Source organism: Microtus ochrogaster, chromosome 8, assembly GCF_000317375.1.
Source record: "Microtus ochrogaster isolate Prairie Vole_2 chromosome 8, MicOch1.0, whole genome shotgun sequence".
Lineage (NCBI taxonomy): Eukaryota > Metazoa > Chordata > Mammalia > Rodentia > Cricetidae > Microtus > Microtus ochrogaster.
The window spans coordinates 80,559,871-80,583,608 of NC_022015.1; the positions used below are offsets into that span (position 1 = coordinate 80,559,871).

Below are 23,738 nucleotides of genomic sequence, written 5' to 3' on the forward strand. Positions count from 1 at the left end.
AAAAAAAAAAAGAAATAGCAGAACGGAGAAGGAGGGGAGTACCTGCTCAGAGATGAAGATGACCTCGCAAAATAATACCAGAGAGAGTATAAAATGTTTTCACAGGGAGACATAAAGTAAGGCAGGAGTGTAACAGAAGCCTGAGCTCGGGGCACGAACCACATTGGAGGAAGGTGGGAGAAGAGAACTTAGACCAGGAGGAAAGGGAGCCAGGCAGGAGTCAGCACAGCATCCTGGGCCTGGGGACAGACTCTAGGGAGGAGGAGGGAGCCCCGAAAGGTCAACAGTGAGCTGGACGCCAGCTGTAACAGCTGGGCTTGGGAGTTAGAGGAAGGCCAAAGCCAGGCAACTATTTGCTTGCATTTTTTTTTTCCATTTTAGATGTTCTTATATTTGAATATGTCAAAAGAGATATTATAACTCTTTCTATTGATGTCTTTTCATTATAAGGTAAGAAATAGCTGTGTTTCTTTAGTAGCATTTTTTACCTTTGGGGTCATCTGCCCATCTTCTCCCAGCGATATGACTGGCAGTTGCTGACTCACAGGAACTAGGTGAAGTACCCTCACCACATCATCAGCGAAGATGACAGCCCTTGTTTTTGCTCTCAGTACCCTGCTCTGGAAGGAGGCTGAACTAATAAACTGCTGTGTGCGCTGATAAATTTCAGGCTGTTTGCAAAGCTGGAATCAACAACACATGGGCTGCTTGCTGGGACCTAATTGCTAGGTTAAAGAATTGTTTGACTCAGATCTCTCGCACTGTTTCCACTTAGGTCTTGGCATGGTCACACCTATTAATGACCTTCCTGGTGCAGATACATCCTCCTATGTGAAGGGAGAGAAACTCACTCGTTGCAAACTGGCCAGCCTGTACAGACTCACAGACTTGTTCGGATGGGCACACCTGGCAAATACATACATCTCAGTGAGTACTTTTGGTTCCTTTTTCTGAAATGCCAGCTAGATGCTAACTGTGATCTCTCATCTTCAGACTTAATGATCAGGTAACCCTTAACTCCAAGGAAGAAACTAATCCCCAGCTTTCTCTTCCCTTCCTCTCACCTGTGAAGTTCCCTTGCGGTCCAGCTGTAGAGCCTGCCCCAGAAGTGCAGATCATCCCTTTCCAGGGTCTGTAGCTGAGCCTCGGTGGCACTAAGAAGCCCTTGGGGCAGGGAAAGCGGAGGACAGGAAGGGTCCCTCCCTGGTGTTTGTAATCTTTAAGTATACTTTTCTTTATTTGCATACAGACAAGCACTGGCGGTCAGGAACCACATGTGAGAGAGCATTAGATCCTTGTTTCCTAAGCCTGAGCCAGAAGTGACGTGAGAGTAAGAGAGAGGCTTCCGGGGGGGGGGGGGGGGGGGGGGGGGGGGGGGGGGGGGGGGGCACGAGAACGACGACTAGGCAGGAAGGAGGAGAAGAGAGCAATGAAACCTGTACCTCGTAAACTAATAAACCAATGGATGAATAAATGAACGAAGGCACTTTTCCTGTTCGCTGCCATCTGTTTTCACTTTGCCACACTTGGATGGATGGCACCGTTGGAATAGAAACCACTGAGCTACCGTGATGGGAACAGTAGACAGCTACTCCGCAGGCCACCCCAGGCTTGTTTCTTCCGGTCATTCTTGGTTTCCCCACATCAGCTCTTACCTTGACTCCTTCGCAGGAGGAGCTTTTCCCTCCAGACCCCTGTGCATTGGAAACCTAATCGTAGCCATGCTCATGCTGTGGTACAGGTGCCGCAGAGTAAGTCCTGTGTTTTCTTTCTTCCAGGTGCGAATCAGTAAGGAGCAAGACCACATTATCATCATTCCCAGAGGCCTCTCTTTTTCTGAAGCTACAGCCTCTACTCTGGTATTGTTCTCATTCCTCCGTTACTTTTTCTGGATACCCTTGTTTTTAATATAAATTTCAGAATCGAAGAAAACTCAGATGATTGAGAACATTAGTAGACTGAGTTAGAATTACCTTTCCTGATTTTCCTTTCCTGAGACAGCAGTTTCACTAGGTAGTCCTAGTTGACCTCAAACTCACAGAACCCTGCCTGCCAAGTGTGGGATTAAAGGTATGTACCACCACACCTGGCCCTACTTGTATTTTAAATACTATCTGACTTGTATACATAGAAAAAATATTTCCAAAAAAGGTCAAAATACAGTCCACAGGTCGATTTAAACAGCTTAGTTGGTGTGAGGATGGCCTCTACCCTGCATTCCCTTTTTTCTGTGATTGCATGGCCAGCTGCTGCCGTGGGCCTCAAAAACAACTGGAATCATGCTAGTCCCGGTGCTGTAGTGTAAACAAATGGCCATTTCCAGCCAGTTACAGCAAATGCTAGACTTTGTCCAAACCTCCATGTCCTGGAATCTGTGCTTCTTGCTATCTAAATGCTAGCTTTTGTTACATAGTACTTGTTTTAGAAATAAAATTTTAAAGGAACAAAGCTGTATCCTTTCTTTTACAAATTGTTTCTGGCTGCCTTTGTTCTGTGTGACAAGTTCAGTTGTTGAAATAGAGGACCCATAACATCTAAAACACTATCTGGACAAACTTGCCGCACCCTGGGTCAGCTGTGGGATATAGATGAAATTTTGTATAAATATATCAATTAAATATATCTTTCTGATTTTTCCAGGTGAAAGTCAATATAATAGGAGAAGTAGTTGACCAGGGAAGTACTAATTTGAAAATTGACCATACAGGATTCAGCCCCCATGCTGCAATCTATTCAACACGTCCTGATGTGAAGTGTGTGATACACATTCACACCCTTGCTACTGCAGCTGTAAGTCAGCCATGTGCTCAACCAGAATGACTATAGAAAGCACAGTTTTCACAATTTTCCCAGCATGGTGCTTCCCAGTGTGTCTTCTGTCACCCTGCTAGCTCCTGTACATTTCCACAGCAACAGGTTCTTGGAACCAAATGCTACTGCTCTAGGAAACACTTGCAGAAATAAGTGTGGGTTTAAAAACTAAGCAGTTTAGGGCTGGAGAGATGGCTCAGCAGTTAAGAGCACTGGCTGCTCTTCCAGAGGACCTGGGTTTAGTTCCCAGCACCCTCACGGCAGCTCACCACTGTCTGTAACTCCAGCTTCAGGAGTTCTGACACCTTCATATAGATACACATGCCAGAAAACACCTATGCATGTAAAACAAAATAAATAATAAAAACCTTAAAACTCAGCAGTTTAATAATTGGGTCAGTGCGGATTTGAGGAGAGAACATCTTCCACAATATTTGACGTACATTTGAATTAGTGTTCTGTCCCTTCATCTCGCCCCCTTCTCTTTCTAGAAGTTAGAATTAGAGTGGGAGGTGGGCCGCACTGTAGTGGCAAGTACTGCATCACCCAGTGCTTTGCTTCCTGGGCTCCTTAAGAACCATGTTCCAATCTGTGCACAATAACTAAATGTGTAATCTTGGATCCAATCAATAGGTGTCCTCCATGAAGTGTGGGATCCTTCCAATTTCCCAAGAGTCCCTTATCCTGGGAGATGTAGCCTATTATGACTACCAGGGGTCCCTTGATGAAGAAGAGGAAAGAATTGAACTTCAGAAAGTTTTAGGTCCCAGCTGTAAGGTATGTCGTAGTCTATCCCAGGGGCTTTTGTTGTTACCGCTGCTGCTCTTGGTCAAGCACCGTGAGCCGTGCAGTTCAAGTGTTCTCCGGGCCTCTACTTTAGGTGCTGGTACTCAGGAACCATGGCGTGGTGGCACTTGGAGAGACCCTTGAGGAGGCTTTCCATTACATTTTTAATGTGCAGATGGCCTGTGAAATTCAGGTAGGAGACGGTCATTTCCTTTTATTGCTTTACATTTGCCAGATGAGTTGAGTTTTGTGTTTATTTTCAAAGCCCTATTGGCCAGTGGCTTCTTTTAATAGAAATTCTCCTCTATTTTGATAACGAAGCTTGTCAACTCAGTTATCCTTTGAAGTAAAAAAAAAAGGAAAAGAAGTTAAAATTCACATGCCCACAGTCTCAGAGCCTGGCAAACATCATTTTGCCTACAGTCTTACTTTGTTTCCCCTCTAGTGATGGCGCTGGCCAAGTAACAGAGGTGCCTGCAAATCAAGAGCGGGTTATGAACTCTTGCGGTTAGCAGCCACCTAACCTCTGTGTTACAATAGCACACTGGATGTTTATTGCCCGCTTTCCTCAGAGATGCTGAGCATATGCAGAAGCTCTAATATCCCTCTTAAAGTCAAGCAGACTCACATAAAGTAAATAACAGTCAACACCTGTTCTGCTAACTTGAGGAGACATAATCTCTCTGTGTAGCCGATACTAGCCTCAGACTTGACATCCTCCTGCCATAGCCTCTAAAGTTAAAACTTCAAGAATGTGCTACCAGGCTGAGTCTTTGTCTACTGTCTCTAAGTCCTCTTGTCCAGCCTCTTTGCATTAAGGTCCTTCTCAAGTGGGCTGTAAGAAGCTTAATGAAGATAATGAGCGTTACCCTCTGATTAACTGTCCTTAAGTGTGAACTGCAGTATCTCCATATTCCTTCTCAGTGTACAGCTTTCAACAAAAGCCGTAGCTAGATAGCCGTGGGGAAAGTTTGCAAGAAAAGAGCTTTAAAATTTAGCAAGCAAGCCCAGTTACTTGAAATCTGTTAAACATGTGGCTCCCAATGCTCTTCCCAGCTGAAGTATGGGGTCCCGGCAGGCATTGTTCCAGGTGGACGGGAAAGGCTCTGCCGCTGCTGCCTGCACAAGAGCATGAGCGTGGCTCTTACTTGTTAGTAGCAGCTGATGCGTCTTGTGAGCTGTTGCCCAAATGCAGTTGTGGCTTTTGGACAGTAAGATCCTTGTCACTGTCTTCAATTTCCATATCTGTGTTTCACCACTGGTTACAGGTGCGGGCCATAGCAGGAGCAGGGGGAGTAGACAATCTGCTCATACTGGATCTTCAGAAGTATAAAGCTTCCACCCATGGTGTAGCCACGTCCGGAGGAGGTGGTGTAAATATGGGTTCCCATCAGAAGTGGAAGACTGGCGAGATTGAGTTTGAAGGACTCATGAGGACCCTGGACAATTTGGTAGGTGATTTGAGCCTAGACTTCAAGAACAATGGATTCCATCTCCCTTGGTTTAGGACATACTTCTAACTTCTTCAGGACCAGAGCCAGAGGCTACAAAGGCACTGCAGTGTAATTTCTCTGCAGTTTTAAGAATCAGGCAGTAAGATACACAGATATTTCCCTTTCCCCCTTGAACATGCTGTGATTAATTATAGTCACCACATTATAGAATATATTCCCCTCTTAAAAACTCTTTGTGTGTGTGTGTGTTTTTTACCTGCATGCATGTCTGTGTGTGATGTGTATGCCTGGTGCCTGTAGAGGTCAGAAGAGAGCACTGGATCTCCTAGTTAGAGTTGTGAGCTATAACCTGTGGGTGCTGAGAATGGAACCTGTGTCCTCTGGAAGAGCAGCCAGTGCTCTTGACCACTGAGGCATCTTTCCAGCCCTACAGCATATTCTTGAATTGAATCCTCCTACGTGATTAAAGGTTGTAATTTTGAACCAGTGTCCTCTGTCCTCTGGTAACCACCACTTAATTGCATCTATGAACTCAACTTTTTTAGATGCAAATGTAGGTGTGTCCATATGGTATTTGTTTTTTGATGTCTGAGTTACTTCAGTTACCATAATGTCCTCTAAGTTCAAATTGCCACCAATGCCAAAATTTCCCTTCCTTCAGCAGGCTGTGTAGCTTTCCACTATGCCTAGTCCACGGTTTCCTTTCTTTTACCCTACATTTTATGTGTGGTTTTGTTTGTTGTTAAAAGGAGCTCAGGTAAAGTTTTATTAAAGGAAAACTTTTCTGGTTTACTTTTCACCAGTCTGTTCTGGCATACTAATATTATTAAAATAATATCATAATCACACGATAGCCAGTGTGCATATTCTGTAGTATTTTCCACATGCTGTGCCCAATTCAATGCTATTGCCACTGTAGTGACAGACAAAAGTTTTAGCCAACATGGCATAGCATTTTATTTCAGATTTCCTCAAAGCTGGGCAGGTTGTTGGTGAGGATAACCAATTTCGCTTTGCCCTATCTGGTCATCTTTAAAGTCTGTTTGTATCCCAGCATGTACTTACCACTTCTTATAACAAGTTGGAGTCTAAAGTTGATAGGCTCCAGAGATTTTCTCTTCGTCTTGAGGCCACCATTTTCCTGCCTTAGGTGTGGGACAGCCCCCAACCAAGATCAGTCACCAAGATGGCTGGAGAGTGAGAAAGGCTGATGTGTGTTTTATTGAGACATAAATGAATTCACAAAGCTCAAAGATTTACAGAAGTTTACACAACACAAGACTGTCCCTTTCCAAAGCAAACCCCTGTTAGTAAACTTGCTCACCACATTTTCTTCATCCATTCATCTGTTGGTAGACGGGTTGATTCCCTCTCTTAGTTGTTGTGACTAATTCTGCAATGACAGCGGGAGTGCAGGGATCCTCACGTGCTGATTTACTTCCTGCAGATCAGCATCACATAGTGAGGTGCCTGGGCCATGTAGCTGTTCTATTTGTACTATGATGAGGCGCCTCCATGCCACTTCCTTATGGATTAGTGATTTACAGACCCACCAAACAGTACACAACAGCGTCTGTCTCTTTCTTGTCCTCCCCCAAGACTCGTTTCTTCTGCCTGATAATAAATAGACTCCCTGACAGGTGTGGTTTCATTTGCCCTTTTCATAGACCTGTGCGTTTGAGTGTCGTCTTTTGCAGAATATTTATTCAGGTCCTTTGTTTGTGTTTTAATAGGTTGTTCTTGTTACTTGGTTTATTTAGTTCCTTAGACACATTGGATATTGACCCCTTCAAGATCCATGGCTTAGCCGGGCGGTGGTGGCACACGCCTTTAATCCCAGCACTCGGGCCAGAGGCAGGCTGATCTCTGTGAGTTCAAGGCCAGCCTGGTCTAGAAGAGCTAGTTCCAGGACAGGAACCAAAAGCTACAGAGAAACCCTGTCTCGAAAAATTAAAAAAAAAAAAAAAAAAAAAGATCCATGGCTTAGCAGATGTCACCTTAGATTGTTTACCATCTTGAAGGAGGGGCAGGAGACAGGTTGTCTTTAGACCTACAAGCAAAGGCTCCCAGCCCTGGTTCCCTGTAATCTATCTCATAGCAGGAATGTCTCTGAGTGTCCAGTGTAGAAGTCAGCTGAGTAGAAGTTGGGGCGCCAGCTGTAGACAGTCTCACACACATCTTCAGATGGGCGTCATCTCAGCTCCAGTGCTACATGGAGGCTATGTGCAGCTTATTCTCCCTCCTGTCTTTCAACAGGGACTCTTTGAACCATTTGTTTAAAGATGGAACCTCCAAGTGCTTTGTTGGAACGGGTTTGGTTGATTCAGTGTGGCATTTCCCTCCCACAGGGCTACCGAACAGGCTATGCATACAGGCATCCTCTCGTTCGAGAGAAGCCTCGGCACAAGAGTGACGTGGAGATCCCAGCAACTGTGACTGCTTTCTCCTTTGAGGATGATACTGTGCCTCTCTCTCCTCTCAAGTACATGGCACAGAGACAGCAGCGTGAGAAAACAAGATGGCTGAACTCCCCAAATACGTACATGAAAGTGAATGTGCCGGAAGAGTCTCGGAACGGGGAAACTAGTCCCAGGACCAAAATCACAGTATGCCTCCATTCTGCATAGATGCTTATTTGATCTCATGAGTGTCCCCATCTGAGCTGTTAGGAAAGTAGCATGTAAAATAATACCACTGCCATTTGTCAGGTATTAAATGTAAGGCTCTGTTCTAAGCCTCATACATGAATAATCTCACTTTCTTCTAATAAAAAATGGATTCTCTTTTTCTCCTTTTTTTAGATGAGAAAACCAAAGTTAACTGTTTCTTTATGGTTGAACCAGAGTTTGAACGACAGCAGTGTCTTGAGCCTTCTTCTTACCCACCACATGACACTGCTGTGTGGCTGGCATTGCCCAGGGCATTAGAACATGAGCACTTGCAACACCAAACTGTGCCATAATTGCCTGAGTCAGTATACATTATATTAGGGTTTTGTTTTTAAGCATGACCTTGTAGATGATGGAGGTTGAATTATTTTATCTGTTTTAAACTTTTTGGTTTAGATTTGACTTGTCTTACTATGTATCCCTGGCTGGCTGAACTCACAGAGACCTGCCCCACCTCTGCCTTCTGAGTACTGGGACGGTTTGCACCTCGGCCCCAGCTCCACCAAATACTCGTTAGCTACTGAAAATTAGTTCAGCCTTCATATAAGTAAATAACACTCTATATGGACTTATCTAATTCAGTTATCTCCAGGAAAGAGACATAATTAAACTCACAAGTTTCCCAGAATTCATTTCATAATCAGAGTTGCCAGTCCACCACCACTGATCTTACTTAGCCTTCTCTCGGGGTTAGATAGAGTGTAGAGTGAGCAAGAGGAATTCCAGAAGGTTCTCTAAACACTGTGGTTCCCATGGTGCTACATGCTTCTGATTATTCACCAAAGGATCCTGATTTAAGTCTTATCCTAATTTCAGCTAAAACTCAAAGACAAAAATCTTAAAAAAAAACTGTACCTTAAAGACAATCATTGAGTCTTTCTATGACTTCTTGGCTGTTGTCACATAGTAAGTTTCATTTCAAGAGACAGAACTCAGATGCCAGTTAATGGACAGTCATTATCTGTCTGTCTGGGGTAGTTTCCTCATCCTGTTTTCATCCCCTGTTTCAGGGAGAGCTTTAGTTAGAAATATGATTAATTACTCATATGTGCACTGTAATGGCGTCTGCTTACTCTAAAGTGAGCGCTTCTCTAACAAGCGTGAGATAGGAGCTGGCTACCAAGACACAACTCAGTAACCATGACCCCTCGGGACCACTCAGCCACTCAGTGTCTGATCATTCTTTAATACGGAGCTTCACTCTAGAAATGGTTTTTTCTTTATTCTTTAGTGGATGAAAGCAGAGGACTCCTCTAAAGTTAGCAGTGGAACACCTATCAAAATTGAAGATCCCAATCAGTTTGTTCCTTTAAACACAAACCCAACTGAGGTGCTAGAAAAGAGAAATAAGGTAAGACACAGCTCTTATATCTTTGTCCTGTTTAGGTTAAATCACTAAGGATGGAATCTGGTCACGAGCTTAGGAGATTGAAAACTAAAAATTAAATTCATTAATTTTAACTTGATCAGATACCTCCAGCTCTATGCTAGTCATCAATGAACAGGCTCTGAGAAAGAAATAGTCAACCTGTTTTTGCTGTAAAGTCCTTTATATTAGTGGGAAGTACAATTCTCTCACAGCATAAGACAGTAGGAAACTGAAAACCAAGAAGAGAATGGAGATTAATAATAGCTAGTGTTCAGGTGGTGAAAAGAGGTGAAAATTTAAGAGACTCTTACTTGGGAATGTCAAACAGTAACCTTTAAGAAAAGAGAAGGCAAAGATCGTCTGCATGGTGACCCCAAGAACTTATTATTTCCGCTCAGATTCGGGAGCAGAACCGCTACGACCTGAAAACTGCAGGACCACAGTCTCAGCTGCTTGCGGGGATTGTTGTGGACAAGCCTCCTTCTGTAAGTGGGAGGCAGTGTATGTTGGGTTTTGATCTGCCACATAGATTCTTTGCTTTTTTTTTTTTAACTGAGGTTGCTGTAAGTAAAAATTTAAAAGTCAAAAGAATCTAAATAAGTTAAAATGCTACCTCCCATCCCCAATTTCCAGAGGCTGAGACTGACTGTTGCTTTAATTGCTCCATGCATTTGCCTTCATGTGTTTAATTAGCTTCTTTCTGAGCCAGGCCCACACCTGTAATCGCAGCTGTGAAGGACAAGAAAGGAGGAATGCAGATGTGGGCCAGCCTGGGCAGCACAGCATGACACCCGTCTAAGAAACACTTTGTCTGCTTTTCCTTGCCTTATTAGTTTTAAACCTTGACTCATTTTATCAGTTTATCAAATATTATTTATTTCTCACTCAAAGAGAAAAGGTACTGCCATTTATATTGTAGGAATTTATAAATTATGATTTCTAATTTTAGAGATTGGAAAATATGGGGCAAAGTTCATCTTAAAGAAAAGAACAGTGATGACCCTTTTCTGAATGAACGTTAGTTCAGCCTGTCTACAAAATGCTTCCAATCCTTCCCACATCCCCCTAGGAGGTGTGTCATATTTGATTTTTGTTTGTTTCTTAATAAATCAGCTGTAACTGGAGGTTTCTCTCCCACCCACCAGTTCCCAAATAATCACTCTGAGGCTTAATATTAATTACAAACTGTTTAGCCTATTAGCTCAGGCTTATTATTAACTAGCTGTTACAACTCAAATTAACCCATTTCTGTTATTCTGTATTTTACCACAAGGCTCGTGACTTGTGATCTCACATCTTGCTTCTCTGGTGGCTACTGGTGGCTACCCCAACAAGCCTTCTTTCTCCCTGAATTCAGTTTAGCTTTCCTGCCTGGGTGTATTCTGCCCTGCCATTGGCCAAAGCAGTTTTATATTAGAATAAAACATATTCACAACTTACAGAAGGGCATCCCATATCAATCATCTTCCAGGGTTTATCTTACTATGTGTTTGCTATTGACCACATGGGTCTTCCATAGCACATTTCTTTCCTTTCTCACACAGGTCCCACAGGGCACATAATGCCACAGCTCTCCCCAGACCTTTTCACTTGACCCTCAAAACCACACACAAGAGATTACAAATAAATAACCTTAGTGATGTAGCTCAAAATGAAAATAAGACAACTCCAAATTTAGTAAGAGAAAAGAATAAAGATCGGAATGGGAACTGTACATAGCTGCTAGAGGCCATGCTAAATAAATGAGAAAGAAGACCCAAATAATGAAATTAGAGCTGAAAAGTGGTATATCAAAATTCAGAAAATCATTAAGGAATACTCTGAAAAAATATATCTTAATAAGTTGTTAAATTTAAAACAAATTGATAAATTTCTATATACCTATGGCTTACCAAAATTGGGCCAAGAGGTTTAAAAAACAAAAACAAAACCTCAACAGGTCAATAACAAGAAACTGTTAAAGCCATGTTCCTTTGCGACATGAAAAAGGAGTGGGACCACACTTAGGGTTCTGGAGTCTTTAATAAATCGCACACAAGCAGGGTTACCAGTCAACCAGGGCTGCAGGACGAGGACTCAGGAGGGGCAGAAGCGGGGTTTATAAGCACAAAACCGTAACCTCACCTGTGCTAAGTTACAGTTACGTTTTTCACCAATCAGGATTCAGGAGTGGAGGCTTTCATTATATGTTCCATCGTTGTTAACCACCACAGAATGCCCAAGTGGTTAGATTCATCTGTTCTTCTTGTTGTTAGGAACAGGCATTATGTTTTAGGGATTGTTGCCTAGAGGGAAAGTTAGTTAGCTTCTAGACAGTCCCCACAGGAACGTGGAATTTGTTTTACCCTACAGGTAAAATGGAGTCTGAAGTCAAAATGGCTATGCTTAGGTCAAGGTGCTTTTGCTTGCTCTCTTCAAAATAAAGCAGTAACAGTTTCTCAACCAAGAAAGCCCTTGTACTGGACAGAGTCACTATTGAATTCTGTCATGCTTTTGAAGAACAATTGTAGGAGGAGGCCACTAGTTAGTTCCGGCCGCTTAGCCCCAAAATAACCACACAGAAACCATATTATTTAAAACATTGCTTGGCCCATTAGCTCTAGCTTCTTATTAGCTAACTCTTACATCTTAATTTAATCCATCTCCATTGATCTGTGTATAGCCATGAGGGTGTGTCTTACCAGATAAAGTTCCCGCGTCTGTCTCCAGCAGGGCGACAGGGCCACTCTGAGTCCCCTTTCTTTCTCCCAGCACACAGCCTCGCTTTCCCCACCTAGTTCTGTTCTTCCCTGCCATAGGCTCAAAGCAGTTCTTTATTCATTAACCAATAAAAGCAACACATAGACAGAAGGACCTCCCACAAACAATACCATTGTTCCTTACACTGCTAGCTCATAAAATAGGAAAGGAACACTTTTACTCATTCTACATAAGCAATGCCACCTTGATTCCAAAATACAGTGGGGGGAAACTGTAGGCCAATTTTCTTAATGAACATAGATGCAGAAATCCTCAATAAAGTACTTGCAGATCAAATTCAAGAACACATTGGAAAGATCACACACCATGTTCAAGTTGGTTTCATTCCAGGAATGGTTCAACATCTGCAGATCAATAGACACACAGCACATAAATAAAAACAAAGACAAATCACATGCTCATTATAATATGTTCAAAAACAGCCTTTGACAGAATTCAGCATACTTCCATGATAAAAATCCTCAAGAAGCCGGCACATGCCTTTAATCCCAGCACTTGGGAGGCAAGAGCAGGTGGATCTCTGGGTTCGAGGGCAGTCTAGTCTGCAGCCAGGAGACAGAGACAGGTAGATCTCTGTGAGTTTTAGGTCAGGCTCCAAAGTTACAGAGAAACCCTGTCTCCAAAAACAAAACAGAAAAATGCAAACAAAGCTCAAATTCACTTAGAAGTACAGAAGACCCCAAATAGCCCAGTAACCCTGAGTGAGCCCATACACACACACACAGAAGACGGAAACTAGATCTCTGCCCTCCTCTTGTACAAAGTCACATCAGAATGGATCAGAGGCCTGGCAGTAAGCTCTGAAACTTTGGGACTTATAGAACTTATTAAATTCTAACTTATTAAAATGGCTTTTTGGCAAAATTCCATCAGGTGAGGAACTTTCGTATCATGAGTAGAATTCCAGTGCTTTTCTGGACTTCCCCATAGACATGATCATGCTCATGCCAGAGTGTTCTGGCTTATCCCCTCCCCAGTGCTGGTCCTTTCTTGTCCTTTTCCCAAATATCCACCTTCCTGTTTTCATGATCCCTTTGCATTCCAGACTTGATGTATGAGAGGTGATCTGGTGATATGCGTACTTTTGGATCTGTTGTATTTTCACTTAACATGATCTCCAGTTGCAACCATTTTCCTCCAATAGTCTGACTTTGTTGTTCTTTGTGGCTCTATAATAATACTCTTTGTGTATATGTACATTTTCTTTGTCCACTCATCTGTTCCCATGTATCTCTGTTATATATTGACTGACCGCTTCAGATATATACCCAGGAATAATCGTATAGTTGGATCATATAGTAGTTCTATTTGTAATCTGATAAGAGTATTTTAAAAGTTAAAAATCATACTGCTTTGTCATTTCTTACAATTGCTATGAAGTCAGTAATCACAAACATCTATGTGGGTATGTAACGTGTGTGTGTGTGTGTGTGTGTGTGTGTGTGTGTGTGTGTGTGTGTGTGTGTAAATAAGGAGATAAAGTTATGAAAGATGTTAAAGCACTTGATAATGAATCTAAGTTGTTGGGGCTTTTCTCTTTGTAAGACCATGCAGTTCAACGATGATGATGAGGGCCCCCCAGCTCCTCCTAACCCGTTCAGTCATCTCACGGAAGGAGAACTTGAAGAATATACGAAGACAATCGAAAGGAAGCAGCGAGGCCTGGACGGTCAGTTCCTCTTGAGTTAGGTCTGGGATCACCATGCTGACAACATAGAGCACCCAAGTTGGTGACAGAGGCAGTCAGAGCTTTTGCATTCTGTTCAGCTCATCCACTCTAGTCCTTTACAGGTCCAGGTGAGGCTGACATGCAGAAAGCCACCCCTACTTGCTAAGACAGAGAAACTGTTCTTCTCAGAAAGCAATCTGAACGTGGGCTATGTCATCTTAAATTTATAGCACCGAGGCCCAGATGAATGCAGGATTTCCAGAGTAAATACAGGTTTTGCTTTGAACATTGCGTGGTGTGTGGATTGTCAATCACAGATTCTCAAGTATTTGATTTTAATGCTTTGTTAAATGTCTGTTCCTGGTGTCAGGGTGCCAATATAGTCATTTCAAAATCACCATTTAGCATAAACTGCTAGGAATTTGAAGTTACTTTCCTGCATAGGTGCTCTGATACACTGAGTTTTCCTGACTCTGGGTGGTTAAGAACTGGTTGTGAAGAACAAGTATGGAGGCTTATGTCTGTAATCCCAGGACCAGAGGCTAGCCTAGGCTCATTCAGGAGATCTTGTCTCAAAACAATAAATAAATAAATTATTAGTGAAAAATTCCTAGCAGTTGAGTCCTACCTAGCTCTCCTTTGCTCTAGAGTGAGATGCTGATCTTAGCAGGGTTTCACAGGACTGGGTCTTTAAGCCACCTGAAAAATAGGCAATGAATTATGTATAAAGGCATCTAGGCAAGCAGAATTTAGGGTGGAAAATTAAAGTCTCTGATCCAGTAAGAACCTCTGCATTGGCTCATCTACAGTGCCCAGTTAGCATTTCTACCAAAGCACAACAGAAACCAATAGTAAAAGAATTGTCTGTGTGACCGAGTTCTAGGACAGCCAGGGCTGCAGCGGATGTGGGGGAAGGTTAAGTACCATGGTGTTACCTGCTAGCTAATGGCTAATGATATCTGGACTATCCAAGAAACCATTTTATCAGTTATTCACTTGATCACAAAAGCAACTTGCCCTGCTCATTAGTGTACTTACAGCAAATTTTTCTAAGTGCCATATTTAACTTGTTTGTTCTAACATAAGATGCAAAAATTTGAAACTTTTTTTTATATTTTATAAATGTTATTTAATCTTTTATTTTTGAAAGCCTAAAGATGCCAGGTAACAAACATACTCTAGACATCACTTTTTATATATAACTTTGTAAGTAATTTCATTTCCATTCTTGCATTAGATCACTAATACTGCTCTAACAGGAATCACTGGCTGGAGATTGTTAGAAACTCTGCGAGCCATCCTGCCTCATTAACGCAGCACCGCTGCTGAGGCTGTCTTACCTTTTCATCTGGCTTTGGAGATTTTGGTGTCCTGTACTAGCAAAAGCTAAATGCATATATACATATATATATTCTTTATCTGGGCTGCTTCTTTCAACCAAATATGAACAGTTACAATTCATGGGCCAAAAGTTTTAACACATTAATCTTAGAATCATAATTACTGACATGTGGGATAACTCTTAGCATGCTCAGCTCATTGCTGATGAACTTACTGCCTCTGTGAGAGGGCGTTGGATGTGCGCACTAACCTCTCTGCAGCCTTACGCTTCCTTTTTTTTGCTTGCATGGCTTCTAACTGACGATCTTATTCAACAGACGCTGAGCAGGAGTCACTCTCAGATGACGCTGCATCTGTTTCACAAATTCAGTCTCAAACTCAATCACCGCAAAATGTCCCTGAACAATTAGAAGGTATTCAATGTCATTTCCCATAGCCTTCGCATCGTAAGAGTCTTGTCGGTTGTGCCCATGTAAAAAATCAAATGCTTGTTCACAGTAATTTTGTCAGAGTGTTACCAAATTCTCCCCAAAATGTCACACGTTTATGAAATGGGATGCTGCTTTTAATCATCATATATTTGATTCACTTCTCCCTGGCTTGGGCTAACCCATAATTTTTTAAGAATTTGTGGAATTAAAATTGACTTGCCATGTCATACATCTTCTAATCAGTAGCATGAAGTTCTGTACAGTTTTAAATGTCAAATGACCTTCAAACTATGTCTTGTCTTCATTTGTAATGATTTGTTTTACAATGGAATGACATGATATCAAACTACAATTATCTCTGACTCTTTTAATGCCTGTGTTCTCTTCCTCTTTGAATCATTTTAGATTAGCTTCATGCTAATTGATACAAGGGTTATTAATCTGTTCTCATTAAAATTAAAGCAGTACCTCTATACACTACTAAAACTTCTCAGTTTTGAGAACTAAACACAAATGTTGACTGTGTAAGTAACAAGCCCCCCCAAACCTCCTCCTTTTGTAGAAAACCACGAGCTATTTTCCAAGAGCTTCACCTCCATTGACGTGCCTGTCATGATAGTGAACGGCAAGGATGAGCCGCACGACACTGAGGATGAGCTTGCTCAGCGGGTCAGCAGGCTCACTACAAGCACGACCATTGAGAACATCGAGATCACCATCAAGTCTCCAGAAAGAACTGAAGAGGTCCTGTCACCTGATGGTTCGCCTTCAAAGTCACCATCCAAGAAAAAGAAGAAATTTCGCACACCTTCTTTTCTCAAAAAGAGCAAAAAAAAGGAGAAAGTTGAGGCCTAAGTAGTCTTTTGTAATTTGAATATTACAATGTGACATTGCACAATTAAGTACCACATTTTAGTTCATTGTTACTACACAGTGGTAGGTCGGATTGGGGGTGTGGAGCAAACTGGACTTTCAAAACTGGAAAGAGGTTTTACTAAAAGAAAAACATTATGGAAAACTTTTAAATTCATCTCTTTTTATATGTCCAAAATGGCTTTGAAATTTTTAAACAGTTGCTAGTTTTACTCAGCTCTGCCCTCATGAAGTATTGTTGTTGGTCACTGACAGACAGAGTCTGTTACTTCAGGCCTTCTCCATTGTACCTGTTGGGAAGAAATTGCCAGTGAACAAGTGGGGATGTTTACTTCTCACCAGCTGCTTCACTTGCTAATCAGACTGGAGTTTTATCTTGGTTGTTGCCTATACCTGTGGGTCCCCATTGTTCCAGTGGGCACTAGTGGGATGCTTTGGAAGCTGCCACAGCAGGAATCTGGAGCATTAGTATACACTGGCACATCATTTTTTAAATATTTTAAGAAAAGATTTGTTCAGAATTTTATTCATAGTATGAAATTCTCTCACCTGAAGTAACTGTTTGCCAAAAGAAGTCATTTTAATAAACTATAATTTTTGAAGAACTTCCTTTTTTATTAGTTAGAAAAGCCCCTTATTTTTCATAGAGGGGATTTTGTACACATAACATGAGTTATTTAGTTTAACTCTAGCAAAAACAATTTTTGTATGTTGAAACGTTTGTATACCTTCAGTACAAGGTGTCATGAGCATCAAGCCAATCAGTTAGCAGTAGAGCATACCTGAGGCTTCTTGGTACCGAGTACAGTTCAGGAGGCCAGGGACATGGCATCCAAAGGGCATGCAAAGTCTAGATTCACATCTGAACCATATAATGTATTTTTCTCTTAGTATTGCTGAAGATGAAGAGTGTCGCATAAAGTAACCAAATGAAAAGGCTGAAAGGGAAGGGAGGAAAGGGGAAGGACAGGAAGGAAGGGTCTGTTTGGTGATGATGTGTATCCCCAGGGAAGTGTATAGTTTGATTTACTGAAAACAAGTCCCAGGTTTTCTCAAATTCTGTTTCTCTGGTATTTGAAGCGTACATATGTAGAGGACAGCCCTGGGTCCCACCAGCAGCCCTGATCCCACAGCGGGAGAACTACCACTTCATGATTTCTGCGAACTTAAAATTTTTTTAACTTTCTTTCTACTGTAAATACAAATTTAAACCTAGGTTTAATACAGTTTTCTCCATTTTCCCAAGTGATGTCACAGATCAGTGTAAATGGATGATCCGAAGTGCTCAGTGAGTAGATGTAGCGAAGGCGTCGGAGGGTGAGTGGGCACGCAGACGTTCCCTGAGCACAGTGCTCTCGGCCGGACTGTGTGGTGATTCGGTGCGAACTTGAACCAGAGCCTGCCAATGTCATTTTAGATCTCACTAACTACTGGAGTCTGTTCATCTCGTGGTGGAAACTTTGAGTTGCTGGACTGTGTCTGAGGATTGTTTATGTTCCACATCTTTTTGTTGTTACAACATGTGTAGACACAGTAACCTGTGAGCTGCCCTTTCCATAACCTTTAAAGGATGCATATATATATATATAAATGAATGCAGTGTGCATAAATATTTTTTAAACACAGCAGTAAACTATTGCACCTTTTGCTAAGCTTCTATTTACTTGCTTTGGCATAATGAATGAGCCAGTGAACTCAGTGTCCTGTGGAGAAATGTGTAAAAGTTATCTGATATTGCTCTTAGATGTTATGCTAATTAATGTTAAATCACAAATAAACAGTATTTTAAATATATTCATTTGGTATATGAAGTTTCCATGCAGAAGTGATTTCTTAGTTTATACATTGTGTTTGCCAAGTATTATGTAAAACAGTAGATACCAAGATTGCTTTCTGAGTAAGGAGGTCTCTGATAAATCCCTTTTCAATTTAGTTTAAAATTAATGTGTGTGTGTGTGTGTGTGTGTGTGTGTGTGTGTGTGTGTGTGTATATATATATATATATATATATATATATATATATATGAATTAAAGGCACACACCTTTAATCCCAGTGCTGGGGCAAAGGCAAGTGGATATCTGAGTCCCAGGACAGCTGAGCCTCCAATAGTGAGACCTTCTTCTGTAAAATACAAAAACAGAAAAATTTACATGTATATGTATGAAGTAACACACATATTTACATATATATGTATCTGAGTGTGTGAGTATGTGTAGTGTGTATATGTGTACGTGTGTGTATATATGGATGCTGATAAGATAGAAGGTGTAAGCTGTGTACTAGCTCAAAACATTAAAATCATACAAAAAATAGTGTAAGAAAAGGAAAGGAGCGGGGAAAAGAGAAAATTCACTATTTTTCCCCATTACAGTTTTTATTTTTAATTTCCTTCTAGTTCTTACCCAATTATATATATTTCCTGTATATTGATAATTATAGCGTGAATATCACTTCTATCCTGTTTTTTTTTTTTCTACTTAAAATAGCTCACTCTAGAGACACTTGTAATCCCAGCACTTGGGAGATGCAGGCAGGGAGGCTCAGGAGTTCAGGCCTTAGCTGTATGAGGTCCTGTCTACAAAGAGAGGGAAACACTCTTGGAGGTTTTCAACCAACTCCTTCACACGAGTAATTTATTTTGAATTCTCCCTACTTTGTCCTAGAAATGGACTGCAAGAGGAAGAAACAGTGTTCATTGAAAGTTCTGGTTACTGAACTTTTACTGAAATAACCTATTACAAAAACGAAGGATTTCACAAAGAATAGAGTGATAGTCTTGGGCATAGTAACTTGTTACCTCGACTTGTAAATAACTCAGTGGTGAAAAACAATGTTTCAGATCAAAAGTCTCCTTACCTTGGTCTTACCTGAGTGAGCATAGATTAGAAAGTGGTTGCTTGTGTCTTTAGTCTTTAAGTTAGTATTTCATTGTGTCTAGTAACATTATCTTTTTTTAATGGGCAGAAAACCCATAAAAGTAAATAAGCTGGTTTTTTAGCTTTATTTTTTAAATTGAGTTATGCATTTTTTTTCTGCTTCCCCTTCTGCCCTCTCCCACGGTCCCCATGCTCCCAGTTTACTCAGGAGATCTTATCTTTTTCTACTTCCCATGTAGATTAGATCTATGTATGCCTCTCTTAAGGTCCTCATTGTTGTCTTGGTTCTCTGGGATTTTGAATAGTAGGCTGGTTTTCTTTGTTTTATGTCTAAAGGCTACTTATGAGTGAGTACATGTGATATTTGTCTTTCTGGGTCTGGGTTACCTCACTCAATATGACATTTTCTAGAGCCATCCATTTGCCTACAAATTTCAAGATGTCATTATTTTTTTCTGCTGTGTAGTTCTCCATTTTGTAAATGTACCACATTTTCCTTATCCATTCTGTGGTCGAGGGACATTTAGGTTGTCTCCAGGTTCTGGCTATGACAAACAATGCTGCTATGAACAGAGTTGAACACATGTCCTTGTGATACGATTGAGCATCCTTTGGGTTTATACCCAAAAGTGGTGTTGCTAGGTCTTGAGGAAGGTTGTTTCTTAATTTTCTGAGAAATCACCAGACTGATTTCCAAAGCAGCTGTACCAGGTTGCGCTCCCACCAGCAATACAGGAGTTTTTCCTTTACCCCACAACCTCTCCAGCATAAGTTGTCATCAGTGTTTTTGATCTTGGCCATTCTTACAGGTGTAAGATGGAATCTCAGAGTTGTTTTAATTTGCATTCTCTGATGGCTAAGGATGCTGAACATTTCCTTAAATGTGTTTCAGCCATTTGAGATTCCTCTGTTGACAGTTCTCTATTTAGGTCTGTACCCAATTTTTTTGTTGGATTATTTGTTCTTTTGATGACCAATATCTTGAGTTCTTTGTATATTTTGGAGATCAGCCCTCTGTCTGATGTGGGATTGGTGAAGATCTTTTCCCATTCTGTAGGCTGTCGTTTTATCTTGTTGACCGTGTATCCTTTGCTTTACAGAAGCTTTTTAGTTTCAGGAGGTCCCATTTATTAATTGTTTCTCTCAGTGTCTATTCTACTGGGGTTATATTTAGGAAGTGTTCTCCTGTGCTAATATGTTCAAGTGTACTTCCCACTTTCTCTTTTGTGAGGTTTGGTGTGGCTGTTTTTTGTTGTTGTTGTTGAGGTCTTTAATCCATTGGGACTTGAGTTTTGTGCATGACAATAGATATGGATCTATTTGCATTCTTCTACATGTTGATATCCAGTTAATGCCAGCACCATTTGTTGAATGTTTTCTTTTTTCCATTTGATATTTTTGCTTCTTTATCAAAAATCAAGTGTTCATAGGTGTGTGGATTTATATCTGGGTCTTCGATTTGGTTCCATTGGTCCTCCTGTCTGTTTTTATGCCAATACCAGGATGTTTTCAGTACTTTAGCACTGTGTAGAGTTTGAAGTCAGGTATTGTGATGCTTCCAGAAGTTCTATTATTGGATTGTTTTGGCTGTCCTGGGTTTTTTTTTATATGAAGTTGAATATTGTTCTTTCAAGATCTGTGAAGAATTTTGCTGGGATTTTGATGGGCATTGCAATTGAATCTATAGATTGTTTTTGGTAAGATTGACATTTTTACTATGTTAATTCTTCCTACCCAAGAGTATGGGAGATCTTTCCACTTTCTGGTGTTGTCTTCAATTTCTTTCGTCAGAGATTTAAAGTTCTTGTCATATAAGTCTTCCACTTGTTTGGTTAGAGTTACTGTAAGATACTTTATGTTATTTGTGGCTATTGTGAAGGGTGATGTTTCTCTAATTTTTTTCTCAGCCCATTTATCATCTGTTTACAGGAGGGCTACTGATTTTCTGAGTTAATCTTGTATCCTGCTACATTACTGAAAGTGTTTATGACTTGTAGAAGTTCCTTGGTAGAATTTTTGGGGTAGCTTATGTAAACTATCATATAATCAGCAAATAGTCAGAGTTCGACTTCTTTTCCGATTTCTATCCCCTTGATCTCCTTTTTTTGTCTTATTGCTCTATCTAGAACCTCAAGAACTATATTGAATAGACATGAAGAGAGTAAACAACCTTGTCTTTTTCCTGATTCCAGTGGAATCGATGAGCTGTTTTTTAAACTCACATATGTAAATAATCTTGGCCAAACTATCGGTTTAAAGAGCCATTTTCTTTGTGGCCACTAGGGGGTGTGAGTAACCTAACAATCCAGTTTCTAGTTCTGGCCCTCTATACTTTTTTCTTAGACTGTAAATACAATGTTGGTTGTGAGGAACTTGGATGGCATTTCTTTTGTTACTTATTCTCGCGAGACTGTCCCTCAGCTCGTTCTTAGCAGGTCCTAGTTCGCCAAGACAGGTGGTTGTTATGCCTGCGGAAAGAGAGAACACATAGACCATAAAAGGAGTGAGTGCCTGCAGATTTCGTGCTTGTGGCAACTTCCCTTTTTTTTTTAACTAAGGAAGTAGTTGATAATGCCTGCCCTCTTTATGTCTCTGTATATACCAAAGATTATGCTAAGTGCTTTTCACATATTAGTAGAAGGTATTACCCCCACTTTGTAGGTGATGAAACTGAGGTTTGTGGGAGGCGGACCTGGTGTTTTGAGCATAGATTCAGACCCCAGAATTACTAGTGCCGACTTTGTGTCTATCTCTGTGCAGCTCTAGTGTCTTTGTTCTGTTCTTACAGAGAGCCAAGTCCCATAGCTTGGTCCAGCCACAGTGAACCAATTTTTGTTTAACACTGACTTTTGATTTGAAAGAATTTCTCCTCCCCCGAGCACCTCAGAATGAAGATCTGGAAAAGAGCTGTATTGGCGGTGACTGCAAGGAGAATTGGCTCTTGAAGGCCTTTGTCCTTTGGATTGAGGAGTCAGGAGACAGTCAAAGGCAGTTTTAAAAGCCGGCAGAGGTAGCTTGGTCCAGATATAAATGTAGATTTCAAGATGGAGTGAGCTACTTCACTAAAGTGAATATTGAAATAGTCTTTCTTGGGGAGACAAAATGATGCTGGAGTTGCGAATGATTAAATTTGAAGAGGTTTTAGTAGGAAAAAAGTGGTGAGCTTGGTTTCCAGCTGGAGAATGACTATAAGGAGGCGGTACTGAATTAATAATTCACAGTCGAGGGAAACTCCCTGCTTTTTAATGTTTGGCTTAGAACTTGATGAGTGTGCATCGCTGGGTACAGTTTAATGTTGAAAACTGGTTATGGACATCAGGCTGCATCTTGTGGTCCTTAGAGCAGAGCTATCAATTCTTCAGAGAGATTGTACTTGCCTGACACACCACAGAACAGGGACTAAGTCAGAATTCAAGCAGAGGTCTTCCACATTGTGTCTCTTGCTTTGCTACCATAGCATGGGCTCTCGTGGACCTCCAGTGGAACATAACTCAGATAAATACCAATGTTCCTACAAACTAGTATTTAGAATGAGGACCAAGCTTGAATGTTATTTATCAATCACTGTTTTCCTAAAACGAGGTGCAGGTGGCTCTGTGGTTTGGAGTACTAGGGGCCTGGGTCTCATGGCTTTGATCTACAATTCTGGAGATGCAGTGTCCTCTTCTGGCCTTCAAAGGTACTAGGTATATGTGGTACACAAAGATACATGCAAGCAAAACATTCATACAGATAAAAAAATTTAAGTGTAAAGAAAGAACTTTAAAGTTTCTAAGCTGTTAGATTCTTCTTGAGAGTTGTTTAAATATTCTCTCAAGTTAATCATGGTGCTGTTTTCTTTCCACATGGAACTTAGAATTTTTTTTAAGTATTTATTTATTATGTATACAACATTCTGCCTCGATGTATGCCCGCACGCCAGAGCAGGGCGCCAGATCTCAGTACAGATGGTTGTGAGCCACCATGTGGTTGCTGGGGATTGAACTCGGGACCTCTGGAAGAGCAGCCAGTACTCTTACTTAACCTCTGAGCCATCTCTCCAGCCCAGAACTTAGAATTTTTAAGTGTCATTTGTGACTTAAGTAACAAATACACATTTTGTTATTCCTCATGCCTTCCAGGGAAAAATGAGAAAGAGATCTAGCTACTCCACAGTTGTTTGTAAAACCTGAAGAATTTCTGCTGGGAAAGACTTAACACCAAAGCTGTGCCAACGACTGTTGAAATGAGCCAGCTCTACTCCAGGGTTTCTTCCTACACACTTTAGGTTTTTGTCCTCCTCCAGAGCCATTCTTGACCTTGATTCTGAGGGTCAGGAAATCCCTTCTTTTCCATCTCATGTAGCTTCTGTCACTAGGCAAAATACCAGTTTCCTGCTGAATTAGGATGTACACCGAAAAGAGTTGGGTTTCTAAGAAATCATTCTAAGTTTTGTTTTGTGGAGAGGTTGTTTGTTGCTTAGTTTAGTTTGGTTTTGGTTATTTCAAGTCAGGGTTTCTGTGTATCCTTGACTGTCCTAGAACTGAATTTGTAGACCAGGCTGGCCTTGAAAGTACTGGAATTAAAGCCATGCACCACCCTGCCACAGTCTCTAAGGTTTTTTTTTTTTCTTAAATGTGATTTTGAAATGGCAACTAAGGATCAGTATGTCATAGATAGGTATCATCGGATGGCAGATGTACGGACACTTCCTCTTTA

The 23,738-nt window shown here is 41.0% G+C and overlaps 1 protein-coding gene across 3 annotated transcripts in view; it reads left to right on the forward strand.

Annotated features, from left to right (window-relative positions):
• Window positions 1-17,963, forward strand: part of Add3 (adducin 3) — a 113,065-nt gene extending 95,102 nt beyond the window's left edge. Inside the window, exons 4-15 of one of the 3 annotated variants that reach the window (XM_005352461.2) lie at window positions 776-927; window positions 1,779-1,859; window positions 2,641-2,790; window positions 3,445-3,588; window positions 3,692-3,790; window positions 4,866-5,048; window positions 7,400-7,657; window positions 8,952-9,071; window positions 9,488-9,574; window positions 13,395-13,518; window positions 15,177-15,272; window positions 15,853-17,962. In XM_005352461.2, the coding sequence (XP_005352518.1) occupies window positions 776-927; window positions 1,779-1,859; window positions 2,641-2,790; window positions 3,445-3,588; window positions 3,692-3,790; window positions 4,866-5,048; window positions 7,400-7,657; window positions 8,952-9,071; window positions 9,488-9,574; window positions 13,395-13,518; window positions 15,177-15,272; window positions 15,853-16,145 (1,787 nt within the window). In that variant the 3' untranslated portion in view covers window positions 16,146-17,962. Of the gene's footprint in view, window positions 1-775; window positions 928-1,778; window positions 1,860-2,640; window positions 2,791-3,444; window positions 3,589-3,691; window positions 3,791-4,865; window positions 5,049-7,399; window positions 7,658-8,951; window positions 9,072-9,487; window positions 9,575-13,394; window positions 13,519-15,176; window positions 15,273-15,852 lie in introns of all 3 variants that reach the window. The other 2 variants (XM_005352463.3, XM_005352464.3) reach the window with 2 other exon arrangements.
• The last annotated feature ends 5,775 nt before the right edge of the window (window positions 17,964-23,738 follow it).